Source organism: Arachis ipaensis, chromosome B3 (genome assembly GCF_059453495.1).
Source record: "Arachis ipaensis isolate K30076 ecotype BB chromosome B3, ASM5945349v1, whole genome shotgun sequence".
Taxonomy (NCBI): Eukaryota; Viridiplantae; Streptophyta; class Magnoliopsida; order Fabales; family Fabaceae; genus Arachis; species Arachis ipaensis.
In genome coordinates, this window is record NC_142438.1 from 133,866,174 (window position 1) to 133,890,619 (window position 24,446).

A 24,446-nucleotide genomic window follows, 5' to 3' on the forward strand; every position below is an offset into this window, starting at 1 on the left:
CTTTGATAAAGATACTAAAAATGTCTTTTTTTTAAAGACGTTTACATGTATCATGATATTATTAGACATCTTTACTAAATTGGTTAATAATTTATTTTTTAATAAACTAGAACAAAATCAGTTTTTTATAATAACAATAATAAACCGAGTTGTCCGCATTATAATTATTAGGCTCGATTTGATCTGATAGATTTACACAATTTAAATCTAATCATGTTTAAATTTTTTTATAAAAAAACAACTATTTCTCTGATTTTTGTTTAAAAAAAAATGATCCAGTGGGTTATGTAAATTAGTCGGTTCGATCAGATCTGATAACAATTAGATTTATTGTTATTGTTATAAAAAAATCGATTTTATTCTAATTTCAGTAATTTGTTAAAAAATTTAAAAATAACCGATTCATTAATACGTCCAATAATAATGCGATATAAAAAAATTAGTTTTACACGTCTTTATAGGAGCATCCTCTTTATTATTATTATTATTATTATTATTATTATTATTATTATTATTATTTTGGGAGGCAAGTTTAGTTACAACTTTCAAGTTGTAATATACGTTTGTGCATGACAGGGAAAAATCTTTGACAATAATGATTGATAACACTAATTTACAATATAATGTTGGAGTACATGAAGTTTTGTACTTTGTAACAATGGTCAATAAATCATACAAAATCTAAAGATCACATTTTGCGACTCTGATAATTGGAACAATAGTGGTTCAGATTCATTTGCCATGATGATCTTGATCTACCATGAGAATGAAGGCAATACATAAGATGGAAAAGCACCATATTTTGTTGCAAGTGCTTCCACAGAAGATGAATCTGCTACCTCCCCAAACCCATCAAGTCCAAGTTCGGTCGCGTGAATACCACCAGTGATGAATACTGATTCGATTCCGGCGGCATTGGCACCCTTTATGTCGTGATGGAGAGAATCACCCACGGCAATACATTCAGAAACATGTGTGCCAGCCATTGCCATGGCTGCTTTGTAGATTATCTGATAAAGGATGTATATGTTATGTGAATGCTAAACAAAAGATGATCTATTGAGGTCAACAAAATTGTTAATCCAGTTATCATATGCATGCATATGCTGAAGCTCAAAAAATTAAAATAATGTTAAGTATTTTCAATTATCTGTGAAACAATGTGCAGAAACGAGGTAAACTAGATTAAGAGAAGAATAATGTAGATAATTTATTCGATCCAATTAAAGTTAATGAACACAGCTTAGCTTGACCAAAAGATTATTTAACACTGAATTCACTTTTGCATGTTAAGACTGCAAACATATTGCAAGGACTTGTATATTTGTAATAACTGGATACAGTTAACAACTTAACATGAACATCGCTGTCGGATTAAACGTGCTGTTTAATCAATTTGGGAAGTAATTAACATTTTTGTTTGATACTTGTGTGCATGCAATCTTTAGCAGCCTAAGTGCTAAAAAGCATTAATAACACAGGAGAAAACAAGAATCACAGTGAATTTATTTTGGCAGAAACATTGTCACCTCGCCAGGTTTGCCCATCCATTTCACTTCACCCCCAAGCTTTTCATATTTGGCCGCTAGTGTACCTATTAAGTTTAAGATACACGCAGAAGTATTGGTATCGAAAAGAAGGAAATGAAGAAACCCATAGCAGTATCAAATTAAGAAATTTTACAGAAAATAAGCACTATTCAGGGGCTATGCTAGATTAAATACAAAGGAAAAGGGAAAGCAAAGTCACCCGGCATCACACGCAAGTCCCTTGCTTCAACAGTTACATAATCTGGATTGGCTACCACCATAGGGATTCCTTTGGAAGCACAAAGCTCCAATATTTTCTCGAGATCTTCAAGTTTCATTGAATGCGCATCCCCATGGGGACTCCCCAAGGCTTCTGTGCCATGAGCCAAAACAAACTCAGCATCTTCAATGTTTTCCACAACTTGCAAATCTAAGCCCTACATGAAGTTATAAAACACACAAAAGGATTTGAAAACCTTTGATGCATAGTATACCCTTTTGGCCATTATCTTTATATATTACATAATATAAGCATTTTGTACAAAAAATATACAATACATTATCCCTAGATTTATATTTTTAACAATTTGACAAGAAAAAAAAAGCTGACCTCAGTAATCTACTACAACATCAACAACCAAAGTATTTACCCATAAGGTGGGATTGTCAACATGGATAGTGCAAATCAAATTCTCCTAACTCTGCACACCTTCAATGAGGTTAGAAGAAAGGGAAACCTCTCTAAGCAGACTAATTAATTTACATTGCAAACATGACAGCTCAAAAAAATAAAAGAATTAAAAAAAACAACCACTCCAAGAATCATACAATGTTATATTGAATAAGATGACTGATATTTTGCAAGTAGCTACTGAATATGGTGAATAGCGAAATGGAAGCCAAAATGCATTTTAGTTCAAACATACCTCAAGAGATATTGCTCCGCGGCCCTTCCATGTGAAATGAATGCAAGACCTTCCCAATGCCGCAAACCAAGGATCATCTCTCCTGTTTGAAAGAAAATTTCAACAGAGTTAAAACTGCATAAATAGTTAAATACATAAGCATGAAACTGTATATGATGAATAAGCATCTTTGAAGAAACTTAAAATCTGACTGCAAATGACTACAACAGGTATGAATTAATGAAAGAAACTTTTCCCAGTGATGATGATGTAGCATGCTACAACCTTTGCAAGTACTGATGAGTGAGCTCTCCGCTGGTGATGGCTCCGGCAAAAAGCGAGTCATCAAAGCCGAGACTCTTCACTTTTTCCATAGTGACAGATGAGCGCCTTGAGGAGTTGCTTATGATCACCATCTTACCACCACTCTTTGCTATATTTTCTACTAAGAAACATTACAATTTAAAAATAATAAGAACACATAACATACAATACATACACCATATTTGAACACCAAAAAGGTTGAGGTGTATATACCTAGCCCAATTCAGTTTCAATAAACATAGAATACAAGAATTCAAGTGTTACAAAAACACAAAATGCATGTTGTGTGTAAAGTAGAGGAGAATACATGTAGGGATAGCAGTAGGATAAGGTTGTTTTCCATCGTGGAGGACTCCGAACTGATCCAACAACCAAACCTAAAACACAGCATAAAACAAAACGCTCATCAATCAAATAACGTGGAATTGAAACTGAGACTGGGGAAGAGTAAGGAGTGAGGAGCACCTTAAAACGACGCGTTTCAGCGAGCTGTCGGAGTCCATTCAAGCTCTGAAACTGAATCTGAGATGGCGGCACTGCGCATTTGGGAATCATTCTGTGAATCGATAACTCGCTACTTCACCAAACCTGCACAGTGCACACCCTCATTTCATCTGCTTCGCTTCTCTCCCTCTGCTTCAACCAAATATTCCTCCCCTTTCTTTTTTTTTTTTTTTCCATATCATATCTTATATAGGCCCAATTAATTTTAAGAACCTCAAAAAAACTATTTTGGGCCAACAGTTGAGTTTACATTTTTACTTAATCTTTAGGCGTCTAAAAGAAAAAAAAGATCTTTTGATTCAATTAATTGGTGATCGTTTATTCAGGAATTAATGAAATGTATGTAACAGTTCACCTTGGATTAAGAAAATTGGTGAATTACATGCCAAGTAAATATGTAGTTTGGTACATTCAAATATATGGAATTATGGATCAAGGATGAGAGGTCATGACGTCCCAACGAACCACCATCACATCATGTTGTACCTTTTATTTTCTTAGAATGCAAGCACAAAGAAAGAACCGAGTTTCTACTTTCTACATCTGCTTTCATTAAGACAAAATTAATAAAGAGACGTTTGAATAATTCGTATGAAATCATAATTTTAATTTCAGCACTATATATTTTTTCTTAACGGTTGCTTATGTATTAAGAAAGATAAGGGGCGTTAAACTTAAAATGCGTAAAAATGATAATTAAGACGTATTATTTATTATATTGAACATCTCAAACCATCAAATGATTTTCGATTATTACATAGTGACCTTCAACTATATTACAGGCGCGTTGATGTTGAATTTCTAACGTAGGGAAAATTGTAAAACGATAAAATGAGTAATTAAATTAAACAAGAGAAGTAATAGTTGACAAGAACAGGATGAAAAAGGGAAGGGGTTAACATTTTGTAAAGTATATTTATTCAGGTTGAGGTGCAGGTGGTGGTGATGGCTCTTTAATAATGGGCTTTCCTCGCTCTCTAAGCCTGGCCACTTCTTCTTTCATGGCTTCTTTCCTCCTCTTGCTAGCCAACACTTTTGCCTGAACACCACTCACGTTTGGATCCTTTCTCTCCTCTGGCGGAGGCGGCGGGGGCCTTCTTCCGGCAGCACTTGCTACGCGCTCGTCGCTCAAACTCAATCCCCCCAACACTAGTGCGCCACTTAACCCCATCAATGCCCTGCATCACCAACCGTGTAGTCATGCGATACTGCATTGTATAGAGGAATTTAGCTGATCAGAGAAAATATAGATAGTTACCTGCGCCGAAGAGAATGGTGGTCAGAGGAAGAAGGGAGTTCATGCTGTTCAGAGATGAAGTGGCAGCACACTCGTCCCTTCTTCCAAGAATTTGGGGAGCTTTTCCGGGGTTTTGAGGAAAGGCCTATTGAGGCGGTGGTGGTAGTAGGAGCAGGTGTCAGCAAATGAGCCATGATTTGGTCGGTTTCAAAAACCAGAAACCAACTACAAGTTAGGCAATATGACTCTTTTTTTTTTCCCGTTTTAGGATTAAATTGGAAATTAATGTTTTCCGTTCTTAGGGGTTATCTCATGTGTCAGGAGTCACGACACACACAACAGAAATGACCAAGCAGCATAGCGGGGAGTAGGAATAGGAGTGGATATCGTTTGGAGTATCGGAAATGTGATTTGATTGTGGAAATTCATTGGTTCGTTTCGGATAAGGTTCAATCAACTTCTGTACTGTGGCCCCTCCTCACAGGCATTCGCTTTTGCCTTTGTATATTGTATATATGGCTAATGATTTCTTGTTTTTGAGCATCCAAATGGAACATTCCCCCCTTTGGTAGCCAAAACCACCAATAAAACATCATATAAGCTCATTTAAGATCGATAACCTCATCCATTATCCATTCCTGACCAACTTTAGATAATTCTTGAATGAGAAAGGATTGTATGATCAAACAAAACCACTGATAAACTGAAGATGTAAAGGGATTTTCTTTTATGATTAAGTGTCTGGAATGTTGCCAGTTCCACCATGATTAAACGATAAACTCAAATTGTAAAGAATCAAATTACACTCCATAATCAAAAATGAAATTCACCATTTTGGTAGACTAAGTACTGAATTTGAACCTTCGAACTCACCTTTCTGCCTAGTTGGTTACAAGCTAAAAGAAAAGTGGGTAAATAGAAAAATAAAATCCATCAAATACCAAGCTACTAATGCAATGTACTAACAGTAGAATCCTACACTATAATATTACATAAATGAATGGACTTTACATGACATAATACAACAAAATTTGAAAAAGTTTACAAAATCGATATCAACAACCGAAGCACACTATCGTGTAATTAAACTGCTGAGAGGCTAGCCCATTTCCCAAGCTCATATGGATCGGCATAGTAATACAGCTTAACTCTGTTGGACAAAGATAAGCCTGCTGCCAAAGGAGAAACTCTGTTGCCAGAATCATCTTGTTCTGAAGGGTCATCTGTATAAGCTGCAACGTCTCCAAGTAGTTTGAATGAAATCCTGCGAGTTTGTATTGTCCTAGGGAAATCAAAGTACATTGGTGTTCCCACCTTGGCCTCTGGTAATCGGTACTCGCCAATGGTCACCATGCTTTGATAATCCTGCAATTAATTCCAAACATTAGACTGTTTTCACCCAACAATACAAATCGCATGCTAAGACAAAATAAATAAATATAACAGTTCTATCTTACACGAAAAAGATGCTATCTTACACGAGGATAAAATTAATGACGATATTGACTGCTATCCTACCAGATTCTCCAGTTAGAAGTTCATGTAAAACAGAGTGACATACTTTCAACAGAACAAGTAAAAGAAAAATTGAACAGAAAAACAGAATGCAAACCGTATAAAAAGCAGTTTCTGCACATAATATACATATATGGAGAGAATCTGATACACAATGCATAAAAATTGATGGAAATTCACAGAAAATGAAAGTTATAATCCAACCCATCTTGCAAATGCATAACTCCCTTCTTATACGACTTCAGCTTTTGCCATCCACCCAACCCCCTTTCAAACTGAAATTAAACAGTCACTTCTTTTCCTGCCTTTCCTTCTACATTGTACTTGAGAAATAGTAGTATCATCCTGGTTATACCCAGGCAAGAGAAAGATGACAAAATCAGTGTGATGATGTTTCAGTATATACCTGAAGAACAGACACTTGTATGTATAACACTGCAGGTGCAATGTATCTATCATCCAGAAGTGATGAAAAACTTTCACTTTGAACATCTGAAGCAGGTGAATGGGTGACCCTAGGCTTTATTGCACTAAAGGCATCTAAACGGAATCCAGCAAGCAAGGGAGAAGCAGCAGATAGATACTGCTCCAGGACAAGATCATTGTCCATTAATCTTTCAGCCTCAAGTGGAACCTAAAAAGAATCCAGGGTTCATCAATTATGATTGTGAGATGAAGTAAACAATTTACGAAACATGGCTGTAAGGATTAGGCAAAATTGGAAAATTTTTACCTTAAATCTATTCAATTGTGGAGCTCTCTCCAACCATCCTTTCAGGTTCAACTGATCAGGGCTTTGCTGTGGCTTGAGATCAACTTCCTTTCTGCTGGGGCTACCGATGACTAAAATCCTCTTGGCATGAAGACAGGGTTCACTTTCAGCGGATCCTCCAAAAGAGGCCCGTCGAGTTTCTTGTGCAAAAGGATTCTCATCTAGAGACAACATATTGAAATCGTTTCCAATATTTATAGAACTTGAACCCGGCCGCTGAAGGCGTAAATTTATCCAAATTATGCGGCATCGAACAGAATTCTTAAAGGGAAACTTTAAATGTCTAGGAACTTTATGCTCTGTTCTTGATGTCTCAGGCCCACATAACTCTGAGGAAGACTTGATCATAGATTGCACATCCCATTTTCCCATAAATGATCTTTCTTCCTTGTGTATTTTATCACTTGCCCAAATTTGCACCTGTACCAATATATCATTGAGTTCATATCATAGAGTTCATTTCTTAATTCAGGGAATAGCGGGGAAAAAAAAAACAAATATAGAGCACAAGGAAAATTATAATGAGCACTCACAAGAGGAGCATCGGCCATAGAGTAGCCACATGAACTGACTATTAACATAACCCCTCTAACATCGGACATATTACCAAGGACAATACCAAATTCAACAGAGGTGGCACCAGATGGAGCTTTCCAATATGATAGCCGTGAACCAAAATTAAATGGAGCAAGCAACGACAAAAATGGAGCAGAGTTTGATGCTGTTTCAACCTGCAATAGCATTGCCAATGGTTGGTAACAAAGACCTTTTTTTATCTTGGAAAAAGAAAGATATGCAAAATAAAATGTAGTTTATACACTACAACAAAATGTGCATTTTAAGGGTCTCATTCTAGCACCGCATAACATGCACTCTGTCTACAAGGTACAAACACAAAGAACCACCCAGAAGCAAAAGTTGATTGAATCAGCAAAATAGGCCAATATTCGGTAGAAATCTTCCATTAGAACTATATATAAGTTCTCCTGGCATTTGCGAATATTTTTAATCTTTTCAATACACACAGCTTCTATATTATTTCAAGACTATGTTGGATGTCATATCGCTTGAAAATCAAATTTTGACAAAGTAATCTAGCAAAAAAGAGACCATCTAATAGTATTTATGCAGGAAAATCATTTAAATTCATGGAGTGTGTGCGGGCATGCATGCATGTGTTTATAGTCTTCAAATGCCAACTTAAGCTCAAATTTTAAGTGTTCGTTATATCCGGTGCTTCCTTTGCTCTGCTCGACTGTCAACGGATCATCCAATACTGCATTCATAACTTATTTAAATATTTTAAATTTAATCCCACAATTGCTTTGTTGATACAAGTATTGCATCACAGGATAACACATTGTTGATAGAAACAATGGCAAGTGGATTGTTAGCTGCATTGATACCCCATGTCCCAAAAGAAAAAAGAAAAAAAAAAAACAAAACAGAATGCTGCAGGGCCCAAAATCAAAACACATAGTTTAAAAAATATACCGGATGTAAAAAGCTGGCAAGAGGAAATTCAGCCACGGATTCATATCCATTTGGTATCAGCTGCATTGATTTGTCTGCAGACAGATTATCAGAGGCCTTATTCTTTTCTAGAAGACAATCCCAAGATGACCCAATGATTTGCTTCAGAGCATTGTAAGCTGCCTTTTCCACACGATCGGATCTTCGTAAGCTAATCAGAACTCTCACATAGTCCAAGATCAATGCATCAAGCACAATATCCTGGCAGCACCGCTTACAAATTATACCATCACGTGCTAATAGACGGTTTACAGGGAGGTCAACTTGACCACCATAGCTTGATGCACCATTATAACTCATGGGGTCTCTTGAGTTATAACCTGAAAGAAGAAGTGCGCCTCTCCCAGCACAGCAAACTCTGCAAACTTTCCTTTCACATTGAGAACACAAGAATACAGGTTCTGAAGGCCCGTCAGATGAATAAACTGACTTTTTAATCTCAGCACGCACCTCACACTTGCCGCCAGAACAGATTTCCCCATTTCTGATAATATTCCAGAAATCTATTGCATTGTCATCAACAGTCCCAAGACCAATAGCAGAAATACGTTTATCTTCAAGAGAAGCTTCACCAAGCAGTGTGAGAGTGCTTGCAACTTTAGACAATCTCCCTATGTAAACTTCGTCGAGCAATGTATTTGGATTTATAGTTGCAGGATCCATTCCAACAGATAGCAGTGCTCTATCCCTTTCAGCAGCAGAGAGATTCAGCTTAAGACGCTCAATTTCAAGTTTCATGGCTTCCATGAAAACTAGTTTCTTTTGCTGAAAAACCAGGCAAGATAAATCAAGAAGTATATGTAAGTTAAAGATCTTACAACCAAAACAAGCAATCCATTTATGAGCTGACAAATCCAATGAAAAAATCACTTCACCCAAGAATGCCAACCAATTTATTCCAAACATTTCGTGCCTACACATATGAAATGAAAAATGGGGAACTTAAGCTAGTCATGAAAACTGTGAAGAATCAGATCACACACAATAATCCTGAGTGAGATTTCAGTCCCCTTTTTGGGTATAAGGTTAATAGAAAAGCTAAGTTCATCTAAAAAAAAGCAATGACTAAATCAAAATAATGGTGTGCAATGAACTAACTATCTTTGGCCAAAAGACAACAACAAACAGATGGAAGATTGTGGAAACACTCATAAAGTAAAATAAAGTCTAGGAGGTGATGGGAAAACAAGAATATACCAAACTTGGCCCTGCAAGAGATTTCAGGCATTTTAAATATTGTGCAGTACTAGAATCTGAATGTGTTGTCTCTTTTGAAGAAATTTGACAATCACTTTTAGCACCGTGATATTCAACAGCTTGATCCAAAAACTCAAGGGGGTCACTTTCATAATGGACATGTTCAGTAACTGGTTGAGCAAGTGGGTGTGGTAGTGGGTCTTCCCCAGACAAGAGGTCAATCAAAAGGTCAGCAGAATTCCCTCCTTGCACAGGTGGTGACACATTTTCTGTAGATGAAGAGTTGAATTGATTCAGCTCTGAACCAGAGGAAAAGGGATTAAGCTCCTCTTGATACTTTTTGACATGCTCAATTAATCTTCCACCAAGGCCTTCATTTGTAAAGACGCTCTTCCAAGGAAGAGAAACTCCAAGGATCTCAATCTATAGCCAAATCATATCTCATTAGCTGAAAAAGAAGACTTACATTGAAACAGTATTTACATCTATGTTGAAAAATACAATAAAAAAGTGAATTGAAAAGGTGAGTTTCCATTACTATATTTATTACAAATAATTCAGAATCTCAATTCATCGAAGAGAAAAATCATTACAGATACATAAGGATGATAGAATTTTAACTACAGTTCCAAGATTTTAAATTGATTAAGAATGTTAGCTTTTATATTTGGGTATATAAAAAACTAAGATATAAATTCACAATTCTGACTTGAGCAGGAATTTTAGCTTTGTTTCGCACAAAAATTTCTAAGTTCAAATAGTAAGACTTTAAAATTTAAAAGTTCTAACTCCTTTTATACCTCCATGAATCACACTGGTCTCTAGTGAATTATGATTCATAACCAGGAAAAACTCCAAATAGATCATTTTTTATTGCAGCCTAAGCCAAATGACTAACAAATATCCTGGCTACAAGAGGAAATGATTTTTTCTTTAATAAGTAAAAAGGGTTATCTGAAATATTTCAAACCATAAATATTGGTTTAGTAAGCATATTAAGATTCTATCCCCAGGATGGAGCAAAAGAAAATGCAAACCTATTAAGCTACACTATACACCATACTTGCACTATATTACTTTTACTGTTTACAAGACAAAACAGTACACCCATGCATATTACATCAAAAAGTAACAAATAACTGCCATACAATATCATAGCTAGTCAAGCCATCATCAGTGTGAAATATCATATGCTTAAAAATATGTACCTCACCAAGAGTGAACGGGTTCCTTCCAGAAATGTTAGGATAAAAGGTTAACGCCACTACACGAGTAAGGAAATCCCACTCTCCCTCGAGTTCCTCGAAATCATACAGTAATGACAACGGTGATGCATCTTGGGCATGCAGGCGAGAGCTTGCTCCAGTTATAGCCATGTCTTCTGAACTAATTGCCCCAGGCAGGGGTATTAATAGGTTTGTTCCACTAGCGCACCTTGGTATAGAAGCACCCTGCCATTAGATGCCAGGTGGGATCAGATTATATAACTAGATTTTCTAAAATCTTATATTTAAAGATATCACAGTATAACCAGAAAAGTGCTCCTTTTGGAGGGGGACAAAAAAGGTTTTCCTCACAACATAAAGTCATAAATAACCCTCTTACTGTTCAGCTAACATTATTAAGATCACCTCTTACTGCCGTACCATCAAAAGCATAAATGAACATATAGAGTGGGGCAAAGTGAAGTTGTGATACAGACCTCCAATACAAGTTTCAGCCCATCCAAATTGCGTCCTGTCCGCACATCAACTGTTGATGGATAAGTTGAATCATCTGCACCATGGGATATTGTGAGAAGAAGCTGACAAACATGGCAAGGCTCACCAAGATAAATAAAGATTTCAACTACATCTGCAGGCTGTGGACAAATCTGTGAAAGGAAAAGGTGTATACTTTTGTAAGAGAAGATATTTAAAACTTAACAACTTAAGAAGAATATTAATAAAGAATTCAAACATCAGAGAGTGTTTATAAGTAGTATAGGAGTATCCAGAAAATAGAAGGAAATATTTAGCATACCCAAACTAGGTTTTTTCCCTTGAAACTTAGAAGACTAACTTCACCACCCGCAACAGGAAATAAGTTTGCAACTGGTTTGAGACAGAATCCAGACGGCCGAGATGATACCTATGGTGATCACGTAGCTCAGTTATTGATAACTATTTTTGTTGAAAACGCAAAGTTCAAAGGTGGAAGCAACATTATCTAATTCTGATGTCCTAACACATATTACATAGACAACATTTAGCTGTGGAATCATTAAAAAACATAAATCAAGAAACAAAGTAAAGACAGAGGCAGATTTGACATAAATTAACAAGTCCTTAAGACAGAAAGTGGATACAATTTAGTCACCAACATGATATTAATTATGAAACTGCAATCACTAGGCACTTGCTGTATGAAAAGAAACACAAAGCCATCACTCATTTAACTTTGGCAGTTGACAAGTCACATACTTGTAGAGGTTGAAGAGAAATTGAGGGAAGATGCTTGAAAAGCCTCATTCCAAGAAACATTTCTAACTGCTTTTGACGAGAACTATCCACAACGGCATTCTTATATCTTCTTTGCAAAGTGATTTTCACATTCTGTGCAGCAGAAAACTGTTTGAACTTCCCTCCTGTATCTTCGTTGAATATGCTCAGAATCTGACTGTGCATTGCTTTAGACCCAGTGTAAAGAGTGGCATGAATATCCCCAGCAAGAAGAAAAAGATCAGCTAGTTGAGATACAGGAGATAAAATAGTTGATCTCTTGAACTCTTCAAATGTCATATCAAATCTCTTCCATGGTTTATCTGGACATGGATGCATCCATGTGGTAGTTCTGGTGTTATGGTCAATATAATATGTTTTTCCTGTAACTGCATCAGAACGCTTTTCCCACCCAGGTGGTAGTGGAGCAGTATATCCACCATAATGATTATTGGTTGACTGATAGCCAAATGCAATATCACTGTCAAGTGATATTGCCAGCCGTCTACATTGCTCCATGAAGACTTGGAGGGAACCAAAAAAACTAGCAGCATTGGTTCTATCAAGAGAATCAGCACAATTAAAACGTATTACCCCATTTTGACGTGTTCTTAAGCAGAAGGCACCATCAAAATCATCATTGTATATGACCTCACCTCTGCAATCATTTATTCGTTGTCGTGAGGGCAAATAATCTCCTTCAGAGATACCTATTAATATAGTGGGTGCTTTTAAAAGCTTCCATAACCCTTCAATTGTCTGTTGTTCACCTTTTAGTTTTATGCTTTGATGCCAGTCATAATGTATCAAATGGACCCGTGTATATGGAAGCTTCCCAGTTGATCTAATGAAGTTTAAAGACTCCTCAAAATGCTGAACCAAAATGGACTCTGATTTTCCTTCTCCATATCGAAGCAGGTTAATGCATACAATGGGAACCATAGCTTTTCGGCTTGGATTCTCACCAGCACTTGTATTTAGATTCCGTGTATCATACCTCTTACTCAGTCTTTGATAATACTGCACACTTCCTTTATAAGGATCAATATCGGAAACATAAATTTCAGCTTCTGCAGCAGTGATTTTCAGCTCTGCACCCCACCACATAGGAATTGTACCTCTTCGCCATACATATGTGTTGAAAGGTACACTTTGACCAGCTCGTTTAGGGACCCATACGAGTTGCTCACATTCCACTTCATTTCCTGTCAAATGGGACGTGATTATTTCATTAATGTTTTGTGCAGAGCTATATGAGGGCAAAGTTTCACCAGAAAGTTAATTTTGATTTGATGACAGATTGAAAAACTTCTTTTTGCAATTTTTGTAATTGTACGAAGATGCTGCCTGATACTAATACGTGTAAATTGGAAACAAAAGAACGTTCTGTGAATAAAATATAAAAATGGAAGTGGTAAAATCAACAGAAAAAACCATACTGGACGTGACTGAAAGCATTTTAATACTAAAATCTTACATTGGCAAAGCAAAGACATAATGAAACAAGGTTTAATTAAGATAACTGATTCCCTTGTAGTTAGCCTGATTAGAATTGTTATGTTCATAGTTAGTTCAATGTAGATGGAAAATTCTAAGTTCGATACTTGTTGGTAGGTTTCTTACCTGTACTGTAACATGAATTTATCCCCCTCGCCAAGTAACGAGTACCGGGGTGTAGCCTGCTCCGCCGTGCTATGAGAGCAACAATACCTTCTAGTTGACCAGAGCTTCCAAAACTCCGACATTCTGCAAACCCCTACACATTAAGACCAAGTAAGATAACAAAATGCACCAATGCAAATTATTTCTCTCTCTCAAATCCTTCTCCACATTCACATTGCCAATCCATTGGCAATGCTGCTAGTGCACATAACCAATACACAAACAACCACACATTACAAATACAAAAAGAAATCACGAAAATGGGAAGGGCAGCCATGAAAAACGCCAAGCACAAAGAAAAACCTGCAGGAGTGTGACACAATGCCTTGGCAATCCAATGTTCGCAAAAGGCTGCGAGAACCACCCGTTCCAAACGAACTCCTGGTCGGGCTCCCCGACCGGAAAGCGACTCGGAAACGGCCTAGTGATATCCCTTGTCTCGCAGAAGTAATGCTTCCCATCAATGTCGAGCTCCGTCAACTCCTGGATGTTCTTAACCTCCCCTTTCCCCTGCAGCTGTGCATTCTGCAGTGAAATCTTGATCCACTGGCTCTCTGTCACCGTGTAAATGCACCCTCCACCGGGCAAATAGGATACGCTTGCAGTTACCCTCGTCGCCAGAAGCAACAACGCGTAGTTTCCCAACGCAGCATAGCCTAAGATGGCCCTAGCGTAGGTCTTGCTCTTGAATATGGAACGCAATCCGTTTGTGACGAATTCGAGAGCTTCGGTCTGAGACCTGAAGAGATCGAACCCTAACTTCGCAGTATAGCGGAGGGAACCGGTGGTTGGATCAACGTAGATAACCTGAGTGTCCGTTCGAGTGGAGAGGCTCGCAATGATGTAGACCTCGTCAGAGTCCAATGTCAGCACGATCACCGACGTGTCCCTCGGGGTTCCACCAGCACCTGAAACGATCAAAGAATCAAGAATTAAAACAGAGAGAAGGAAATAGTGGAATCGAAATCGGAGCAAGATCGATTGGGGAATTTGAGAGTTGGAGTGGTGTATTGAGCCAGGATTGATATAGTATAGATTTGGTTAGTGGTGAATGTTGTCACCAGATGATTCCATCAGTTAGGGATGAATCGGCGGCAGCGGCAGCGGCAACGGAAGCTTGAGCAGCGTGGCATAAAGGGAGAACGGAATTGAATTGAAATGGAATTGCAGAAGGAATTTGTGTCGGGAGAGAGAAGGATGATGATAATGATGATGGAGGATGGTTCGGACCCTGGCGGATCGGGTCCGTCCTGAAGGTGGTGCTTCCTGTGGGGAAGGAGGAGGAGGAGAAGAGCGAGGAAGTTCCGTGACCGATGTTTGCAGTTTGCTTTTCCTCTCGACTTTGGAAATTTGGAAAACGAGTTTTTTTTTTTTTTCGGCTTAATCAAACAAAAATAGTACAAAAACATGAGACAAGTTTTTAAATTGAATAAATGACCATTTGTATCCATCAAAGTTTAGAATGTTGACATTTGTATTATCGTAGTTGAAAATTGACTTTGTAATAATGAAAGATGAGTTCCGTATGACAAAAATAACTTGATTTTGGTTGGCACTTGCTTTAGATTTGTAGGACCCTACGTGACTCTTCGAACCTCCTAAAATTCTGTCTACGTGGATCAGGCATAACCTTGTGCTTCCTCTTTGCCTTTTCCTCATAGTTAAACATAGCCAAAGCACGCTTATCCTCAGCACTATAAACCTGGTTCTCCTTTTTAATACGAATAGCATTCATCTTCTGATGCCTGCTACCACTCATGACATAACCAAGGCTCTCAAACTTCTGAATCTCCTCAGTTGAAAGACCGACTTCACCTCTTTGTGGGATACGCTTCCTCTGCTGCACATACTGCGCGATTGCATCACCTTCTCCCGGTCTAAGGGCACCACCATAACTTATGTGACCCTCTGCCCTTGGCAAGGGCATTGGCCCTACTGCAGGTTCGTTATTTAAAGCTGGTGTCTTCTGAGATTCAAAGAGTTCCTTCAATTTCGAAGCCTCAGGGTTCACCTCTGTTTTCATCACCTCTTCCACTATTGCTTTGTTCTTTGCATCAGCAGAATCCTTTTCCTCTTCTGACTTAGAACCCTCGCTTTCTGATTCAGATTTTTTGCTTCTTTCTCTTCTGCTTACCTTCGACAGCGAAGAATGCTTCTTCTTTCTCTTGCTGCTACCATCGGAAGAATAATTGCTTTCACTCTCTTCACTCTCATCAGATTCGTTGTAGTTTCTCTTCTTTCTGCTCCCTCTTCTCTTACCACTCTCCCTCTTACCCCTTCCTATTTTTGCGCTCCTCTTCTTCAGTATCGCTTTCCTCCGATTCAACATCACTATCAACTTTTCTCCTTCTCCTTCTCCAACCTTCGACTTGGAACTCCTTCTTCTCTTCCTCCTTGAAATTGAATCGTCAGATTCGGATTCACTATCATCAGATTCGTTATCGCTATTCGACTTTCGTCTACTGCGCTTGGAACCATAACTCTTTCTTCTCTTTCTCCTCGAGCGCGAACCGTCGGATTCCGATTCAGACTTTGAAGAACTCTCTGAATTGGATTCAGATTTTGATTTTTCGTAATGTTTGATCTCTTTGTCGCTCGAATCGTTATTATTCTCGCGCCTAGGAGGGCTCGGCGTGATGTTCCAAATACAGTGCCTCAGCGACTTCCGCATCTTCTGCCTCTTCAGCCTCCGATACCCTTCGAACGGCAATCCCTTCAGTTCCTCGTCGGACTCGGAATCAAAGCGCCGTCGCCAGTCACCATTGCGACGGTCGCGGTTGTGAAACAAGCCACCGTTCTGGCGGCCGAAGTTCTTTGGAAGTTCATCGCCGTTAGGATGTCCTTCGTTGGTGGTGACGCGCTTGGGGCTTCTACGTTTGGATGACTCGGGTCGGTGGCGATCACGTCTGCGGTCTCTACTGCAGTCGTATGAGTCATGTAAACCTCGGTTAAATTAGTAGATAATTAGTCAATAAATTAGTTTTTAATAAGGAGGATTAGAAACGTAAATATTATATTAAATTAGGATATAGCTCATTGAAACAATAATTTTGACACCAATTTCGAAGAAAACGGTCCAAAAGTGGACCGAACAGACCGAACCAGTTGAACCGGACCCGAACCGGGATGTTGGTCCAACCGGACCAGCCCTTTTAAGTGAACCCAAGCCCTTCATCCCCTTCATTCCAACAGAAACGAAGCTTTCAGCTTCCAAGGGAGGGAAGAACGAGAAAAATCCCGTAACCCTCACGTTACTTTCCAAATCACGTAATTCCTCCGTTCGAGCTCCGATCGCCGCACCGTTTGCGGCCACGCGTTCACTGCGTCGAGCTCTACGTTTCTACTGGAACAATTTCATAGGTAACTCGTTATTTTATACTCAGCCTTCATTTCCCCCAATTTTCGAGTTTGTTGAATTTCTTTGATTTCTGATGTTTTAGGATCCAATTAGCTTGAGAGAAACGTTCACTCTTGCTTATGTGAAGCTTGGGTAAGGTGAGGATACGATAATTCTATTTTATTTTCATTGAATTTGAGTTTTGAGTATTAAATTGGATATATATGTGTTATGAATGTGTATTAGGTTGTGAATAAATAATTGGAGCTTGAAATTGTGAATACTGGAACTTGGAGGAACCGGATTAGTTGAGTTTTGAGGGGCTGCCTTGGTTTTGAATAAATAGCTTTGGTCGTTACGTGGAAATCGGCCAAGGTATGGTTTAGGTTTCTTGCATTTAATATATAATGTTCTGTGAAAGCTTAGGCTAGATGACCATTGGATAAGTTGGAATGCAGGTGTATGTTTAATATTTAGTAAATTGTCGATGAATATATTTGGTTGAAGTTTATTGAATAATTAGTTATTAATTTTGAATGGTGAATGTTGTTATGTTAATTTGGAGAGAATTATGGTTGAATGTTATTGTTGATGAACATGGTTGGTTTGGTGCTTGTTGATTAACTAATGATTTGGTGAACTATTGATTTGAGGTATAACTATTGTGGAGGTTGTTGTGATAATGAGGTATTTTGTGTTAAAAGTCTAGGATTTGTGAACTATGATTTGTAGTTGAATTTTGGGTTGTTGGATTTGAAAATTGTACGAGTATAATTATTTATCTAAGGTAGATTTATTGTGGTGATTGTTATGATGATGAGGAAGGGTATGTTGAATTGAAAAGGAAGCAGGTTTGGACCCGAAAAGGGTGGTAAAGTCCGAGTTTTAGAGGAGATGCTGCCGAAATTTTATAAAAATTAGAGATTTTATTTAGATGATTATTTAAAAGATATTTAGATTTAAAGGTTATATGGTTTGATTTTGAGTTATTAAGAAAATGAGTATGTTTTAAGTTTGAAGTTTGATTTATTTAGAAAAGAATGAATTATGTTTTGAATTGGAACTATTGATGGACGGAATGGGAGGTGTGATAATGAAGGATAAGGATTGAATATGATTGACGTATAATGATGAATGAGATGCAATTGAGAATGATGTGGATGTTAATGAATTATAATTGAATTATTTATATGGCTTATGAATTTGAGTAATCTGAGATACGAGATTCCCTTGATTAAGTGCCGTGGCTTGCCATCACGTGTACCAGGTTGAAAACTCGATACTCTGTTGACCCTACGACGTAAGTGTGACCGGGCACTATATAAATTCCCGGGAATGTTATCCCCATTGAGCAATATTGATTATTTGAGAAAAATATATGCATAGACTCTTGGGGATGCACGTCGGGGGACAGTCTAAGGACAATTCAGACTTGTCGGGTTGGCTGGATAACCGACAGATGAGCCTCATCAGCCATAGGACAGGCATGCATCATATACATATTACTTGAATTACTTGCTTGTGCTTTAATTGGGTGTGCCTATATGTACTTGCCATGTTAAATGTGTATTTGTTACCTGCAGTATTTGTAACCTTCTTGTGCTTGCCTTTATCTGTTTATCTGTCTGTGAAATATATGATGGAGTTGGAGGTATAGAGGAATGGCAGAATGTGATTTAGATTTAAGGTTAAGTTAGGTTTAAATATCCTTAGTAAACCACCTTTTATGGCTTCTGTTTAATATTTTAAGCTCTGTAATCTGAGTGTCGGCGTTCTAGGATTGCCTCTGGTATTCCCAGGACCTTATATATTATGTGTGTGGCACATTTACCATACTGAGAACCGCCGATTCTCATTCCATACTATGTTGTTATTTTTCAGATGCAGGTCGAGAGGCAACTCGTTAGGCGTCTGGACTCTTAAAGCAGAGTGGTTATTGGGTTATTTTGTTATGCTATGTATATATATATATATATATATATATATATATATATATATATATATATATATATATATATATATATATATATATATATATATATGTACTTGGTTTTCTCTCCGCATAACTTGTTATTTTGATCCTCTTAGAGGTTTATGGAGAGGTAGGATTGTGTATATGTTCTTTTGGGTTTTGGATATGTATATATATATATATATATATATTCTCCGGCCAGTCTTGACTTCGCAGACTGAGTTAGGAGCTTGTTATTTTGTATCTTTGGCACTCTATTCCTACTTCTGTTATCTTATGTTTGATAGTTATGGTTGTCTTAGCACGCAAGTTAACTCGTTCCTTGAGCGTTGCGCTTCTATCTTGCGATTTTTATTTTCCCTATTCTTCAAGGCTCCTAGCATATTATAATTCTTTTGCTATTATATGTACTCATTCTATTTTAGAGGTCGTAATACCACACCACCTCTGTTTTACGGCTTAAGCGTAAAGCTTAGTGTGTTAGGGTGTTACAAGTCATAGCCGGGGTTTCGGCGGCGGTGACGATAATCGACGGAGAGGTCGGAATCCGGGGTGGTGCGACGTTCCCGGTCGAAAGGGCGTCGTTCAGATCCACGTAGACAGGGCTTTGGGAGGTTCGGAGAGCCACGTAGGGTCCTACAACCCTGAAGCAAGTGCCAACCCAAGCCAAGCTACTTTTGTCACACAGAACCCATCTCTCATGGTTACAAAGTCAGTTTCCATCTACGATGGGTACAAATATCAGTGTTCTAAACTCTCATGGGTACAAATAATCATTTATTCTTTTTAAATTTTTTTCCCGTAATTTTAAAATTAAAAGAGTCAAGTGACAATTAGATCTTCGAAGATATTAATTTTAGACTAATTTATTTTTGAAGAAAAAAATATTAATTAGGTCCTCCAAAATAGCAAATAATGAACAAGTATGTCCTTCTGTCAATAAATAATGCAAAACGAAACTAAATTGTCTATATATTTCGTTATTTACCGTGGTGCATATCTCGTTACTATCATACGAGTAGAAAAATTATGTAGTTTTGGACTCATCTTTTGAGTTTTCATATATCATTTATCAACTATTCTCTATTTATCACAAATTCTATCAAAATAAGTGAAGTTTTACTCCAAAATTTGTTATCTACATGACTATCTTTCATAGATAGATCAGAGTAATTAACAGTACATATAAACATCACCGTTAGATTTTAGTTAATAAATTGATAGAAAAATATCATGTGTCCACCGTTTGCTATCCTGGAGGACCAAATTAGTACTTTTTTTTCTTTAAAAATTAATTTATTCGTAGTTAAAATTTTCAAAAACCTAATTGTTACTTTACTCAAATTAAAATATAGATCAAATATGCAAACACAGATTTTATTTTATTTTATTTTTTAAACAAAAAAGTAAAAAACATGAAAACAGTGATAATACCGGTAATTTGAATGTGGTAATAATGGATTTTTTTAATAAATAAAATAACTGTTTTAATTACGAAAATAAGTAATTAATAGAATTTTACTGATATTTGTAATTTTATTTATTTTATTTACAGTGTAACGAAATAAGTATAGTTATATCTCATTTACACAGTAAATAAGATAAGACACAAATATATTTACACATATTATGTTTGTATACATGTTATGACACGGACTTTTGTGGCTATATTTATTTCGTTTACAATGTAAACAAAATAAGGTTAGGCCGCGCTTATAAATAAAACTCGTTCACAGTCTCTCTTCACTCCGTCTCCATCTCCTTAACCCCCTATTTCTCTTTTTTTTCGCACGTTTTCTTGATATTTGTGAGTTGTTTGGACGTTATGGCACGTGCGGACGCACGGACCGTGACATCAACCATCTGAATGGTAGTTGGCACATTGCAAGAGCGATCGATTTTTATAGTTAATAAGAGTATGTGATTATACTATTATAGTTATGGTACTTTTATAAATTTATTGTTTTAACACACGAGGAAGTTGGATTATATTTAGGTAGAGTAATTAACCATTTCTGACCATGAAAGATTGAGGCGCTGATAATACTAACCATGACTAATTTAAATTAACTTTGTAACCATGAAAAATGTACTCCGTTTGACATTTCTAACCAAACATCAATTTTTTAAATTTGTCATTAGTAAGTCTTCCTACGTGGCAAGTTTCCTTCCAACTTGGCTTTCCAACATGGCATTACGGCCTAATTTTACCATAATGACCCTATGTTCTTCTTCTTCTTCATAAGTGTGTGGGTTATTCCAAAATCTAAAATCCTAGTTATGAAAAGTTGAGAATGTAGTTATAAAAGTAGAATATGGATTTATTATGATAGCTATCATGCTTCTTCTTCTCCGTTTATCATGCTTCTTCTGCGATTATGACAAGACTACGTTTATCATGCTTTTTTTTCTGTGTTTATTATGAAAGTAGTTATGAAGATAGAAAAGATTAAAGGAGAAATTATAGAAATTAGGATTTGGATTTTGTCAATTGTTATAGGACTTGTGTTGTGCTTCCTTTCAATCATGTTTTGTAGCATTTAAAATGTAGATCATTGAGGTTTGATTTTATTATATTCTTTTCCTGGGTTGATGTTGAATTGGAATGGAAAGGGGAATATGGCGTTGAACCAATTTCTGATTTGTCAAAATATTTGTTGACAAAAGTAACCTGATAAGTATATATTTGTTGACATATCTAACCACGAAAAATTGAGAATTTGACAAAAGTAACCACTTAAAAATTCGAAATTTAACGTAGTTGGTTATATTTCATATCACAAACACTGATTTAACTTTGACATAACAATATATGAGTTGTGACAATTAACAGTTAATGAAAATTTGTGAATCGAATGAATGTAAATTTGACAAAAATAACCTTTAGATATTCGAAATTTGACATAGCTGCTTATATTTCAAATCACAACCTCTAATTTAACATTGACATAGCAATATATATGAATGGTGATAATTACTAAATGAAAATTTTTGTACCAAATCAATGTGGGACAAAGCCAAATATGTAATCATCTCCCGTTAACATAATAGACATATAAGTTCATGCTAATTCATCATAGTTGTTTGATGAGAATTAAGTAACAAAGCAAACCATGATTGATGTAACTCTAAACCAAAACATTATAAATAAGTTTCCAAAAAGATTGAAGTGCATATGGTCTGTAACAGCCATATCTAAACACTACAACAAAAGTTCCTTAATCCAATTAATCTTAGGCCCTAACTAGGTGTGGAATTGCTACTGCCACTAGAGAGTCCAGTTGTTGATGCTCCAAGTCTTGGAGTCGGCATAAATTGCATGAATCTGGTGTTGCTGATGCTGCCGGTGCTACATCTGGGACTGCTGTCGGTGCTGCTTCTGGGACTATTGCTGGTCCTGCTTCTTCGGCTAGCACAGGAAGACTAATTGGATGCTCAGTAAATATGTCCATCCGCCTATTATGATTTGTGGCAGCTTCATACATCTTAATTATATCAATGTCGGTCCTCAATAACTTCAACCCATTTTTGAGTTCCTTACTGGATTTCAGCCAATAGTACTCATTCACAAGAGTATATCCAATATCCCTTAGGAGACTCTTGATGAAGAAGTTGTTTAGTGTGTCGACGTTAAAATCCTTCTAACTTCGTTGACATCACCTCCAACATATTCCACGTTTTCATCGCTGCATCTTACAAACCTTCCACCATAGTGTAGGAATAGAGTTATATGAGTTGTTGCTGCCATCTAACTAAATATGACACAATATTAAAACTCATGCTAGAATTAACATGATAAATTGCTAAAAACATTAAACTAAATATTCAATTAAAATAAAATAAAAATTAACATGCAAAAAGGCATATTTTTTTTTAATATTCTTCAGAAGGATATCCAGAGGTTACTTGCTGCATGAGTTGGAATCAAGAGACACAGGATGAGTACACCTAGGAGCAAGAGCCGAGCAATACTCTCATGTTAGAGAGGATGAAGAATTTCTATTATTTTCAATCAAATTCTTCTTTTGTTGACCTTAATAATGTGATTACCAGTATAGAGAAGTCAAGTTACATGTTACTAGCAAATGCAAATAAATAAACTGATAAGGCTTATGGGTATAGATTATACATGATTTAGCCACAAATGTACCAATCCCTTAAATTAAGTCAATTTTTTTTTACATAAGTACTCATTTTTTGTTGTCACAAAAATGCTCTCTTTTGTGTCATGTGAACATAAGTTTCAAAGTTACATACTTACATGCATATTTAAAAATGTGATTGATAATTTAATTGTGCAGGCTCTAAAGTGTCGCATAAAATTAGTTAAAAATCTACTAATTCCTTAATGGATTTTAATCCTCAAATGATATAATAACTTATAAATGAAGTAATAATTAGTTCAGGAAGTCAAATCAATCCAATATATTAACAAAATATTAAACTTAAAGAAAACTTATAGGAAACATTGTTCACTAATACTTTGAGTACAAAATATATTTCACCAAAGTTTCTTAAAAATAAATAAATAAAATAAATTCATTGGATTAATTCATGCTTTTGACCAGATAGATGAAAGAAGCACATTGTATTATGAAATCACGTAAGAATATATCATATTTTTCATTTTGAACAGGTGCCTGTAATAGTGCTATAGTCTGCTACATTTTTCTCTTTAAACAATAACTCTCTCTCTATCTCTCTCTCTTTCCTGCACATGTTTAGGTCCCCCTTCCTTCCTTCCATGTTTTTTCTAAAGTCTTGAGAAGATGCCTAAAACTAAATTATACACATGTTGCTAATTGTATCACACCACAAATAACTAAATATTCCACCATTCTAATTAAGATCATTAGGAACAAGACATTTCAAAGTGCAGTGATTCTTTTTAAACTAACAACAATCAATCAAGAACATTCTAAATAGGAATTAACAACAAACAAAAATTACTAAATTAACAATGAATAAAGTATTGAAATTAACAACTTAATCAGCAATCACCAACAATCAATAACCTAATTAGTAAAATCTTTGTCACATTTTCAAAGAAAATCATTAGTAAATTGAGAATTCTACAATGGTAGCATTTGCCCTAACTTAAAAAATGAAAACAACAATGAAAAAAAGAAAGAGTAGAAGCAGGCACCAACCGAAACACAGACAACGAGGGTGACGATGGGAAGGCGACGGCGAATACTTTGAGTGCACGTAAACGCGATAACGACGACTGAGACGGGACGTCCAAGCTCTGAATGTACGACACAGAGGACCTCCACGACAGCAACTACACCAGCGACGCTCACAAACGATGAACGCCGGTGAAGAGCGACGACGTCTGTTGGGTTAGAAGAGGGTCGACATCACCATTGATGAAGAACCTTTACTCTGCGTGCGAAATCCTTGGTGTTTCAATATGGTACAAGAGACTCTGAAGTGATTAGTTTAGTAACATATTATTTTATTATTAAATTAAAATAAA

General features: G+C 36.6%; 4 protein-coding genes across 5 annotated transcripts; all 4 read right to left on the minus strand.

The window, feature by feature from the left end:
- Window positions 1–585: 585 nt before the first annotated feature.
- Window positions 586–3,426, minus strand: LOC107631164 (Haloacid dehalogenase-like hydrolase (HAD) superfamily protein). The gene is made up of 7 exons (XM_016334514.3): window positions 3,224–3,426; window positions 3,066–3,135; window positions 2,720–2,879; window positions 2,456–2,537; window positions 1,750–1,966; window positions 1,530–1,594; window positions 586–1,010 (listed from the first exon to the last, which is right to left on the minus strand). Exons 1-7 carry the CDS (start codon window positions 3,311–3,313, stop codon window positions 756–758), a joined length of 939 nt encoding a protein of 312 aa, XP_016190000.1. The 5' UTR covers window positions 3,314–3,426; the 3' UTR covers window positions 586–755.
- A 526-nt stretch (window positions 3,427–3,952) lies between these two features.
- LOC107631163 (uncharacterized) lies at window positions 3,953–4,985 on the minus strand. Its single transcript, XM_016334513.3, has 2 exons — window positions 4,521–4,985; window positions 3,953–4,440 (listed from the first exon to the last, which is right to left on the minus strand). Exons 1-2 carry the CDS (start codon window positions 4,691–4,693, stop codon window positions 4,179–4,181), a joined length of 435 nt encoding a protein of 144 aa, XP_016189999.1. The 5' UTR covers window positions 4,694–4,985; the 3' UTR covers window positions 3,953–4,178.
- A 234-nt stretch (window positions 4,986–5,219) lies between these two features.
- On the minus strand, window positions 5,220–15,065 carry SAC9 (sacI homology domain-containing protein / WW domain-containing protein). Of its 2 annotated transcripts, none has more exons than XM_088507745.1 (13): window positions 14,720–15,065; window positions 13,962–14,566; window positions 13,620–13,752; window positions 11,979–13,201; window positions 11,539–11,646; window positions 11,219–11,389; window positions 10,725–10,967; window positions 9,517–9,939; window positions 8,281–9,084; window positions 7,320–7,517; window positions 6,748–7,206; window positions 6,421–6,648; window positions 5,220–5,864 (listed from the first exon to the last, which is right to left on the minus strand). In XM_088507745.1, the coding sequence occupies exons 1-13, from the start codon at window positions 14,730–14,732 to the stop codon at window positions 5,583–5,585; spliced, it is 4,890 nt and encodes a 1,629-aa protein (XP_088363871.1). In that variant the 5' UTR covers window positions 14,733–15,065; the 3' UTR covers window positions 5,220–5,582. The 2 variants fall into 2 exon arrangements, with proteins under 2 accessions (XP_088363871.1, XP_088363872.1); XM_088507746.1 differs by having other exon boundaries at window positions 13,620–13,742; window positions 14,720–15,017.
- Window positions 15,066–15,219: 154 nt separating this feature from the next.
- On the minus strand, window positions 15,220–22,452 carry LOC107633710 (uncharacterized). The gene is made up of 4 exons (XM_088507559.1): window positions 22,213–22,452; window positions 19,460–19,611; window positions 16,021–16,576; window positions 15,220–15,927 (listed from the first exon to the last, which is right to left on the minus strand). The coding sequence occupies exons 1-4, from the start codon at window positions 22,450–22,452 to the stop codon at window positions 15,220–15,222; spliced, it is 1,656 nt and encodes a 551-aa protein (XP_088363685.1).
- Window positions 22,453–24,446: the final 1,994 nt, after the last annotated feature.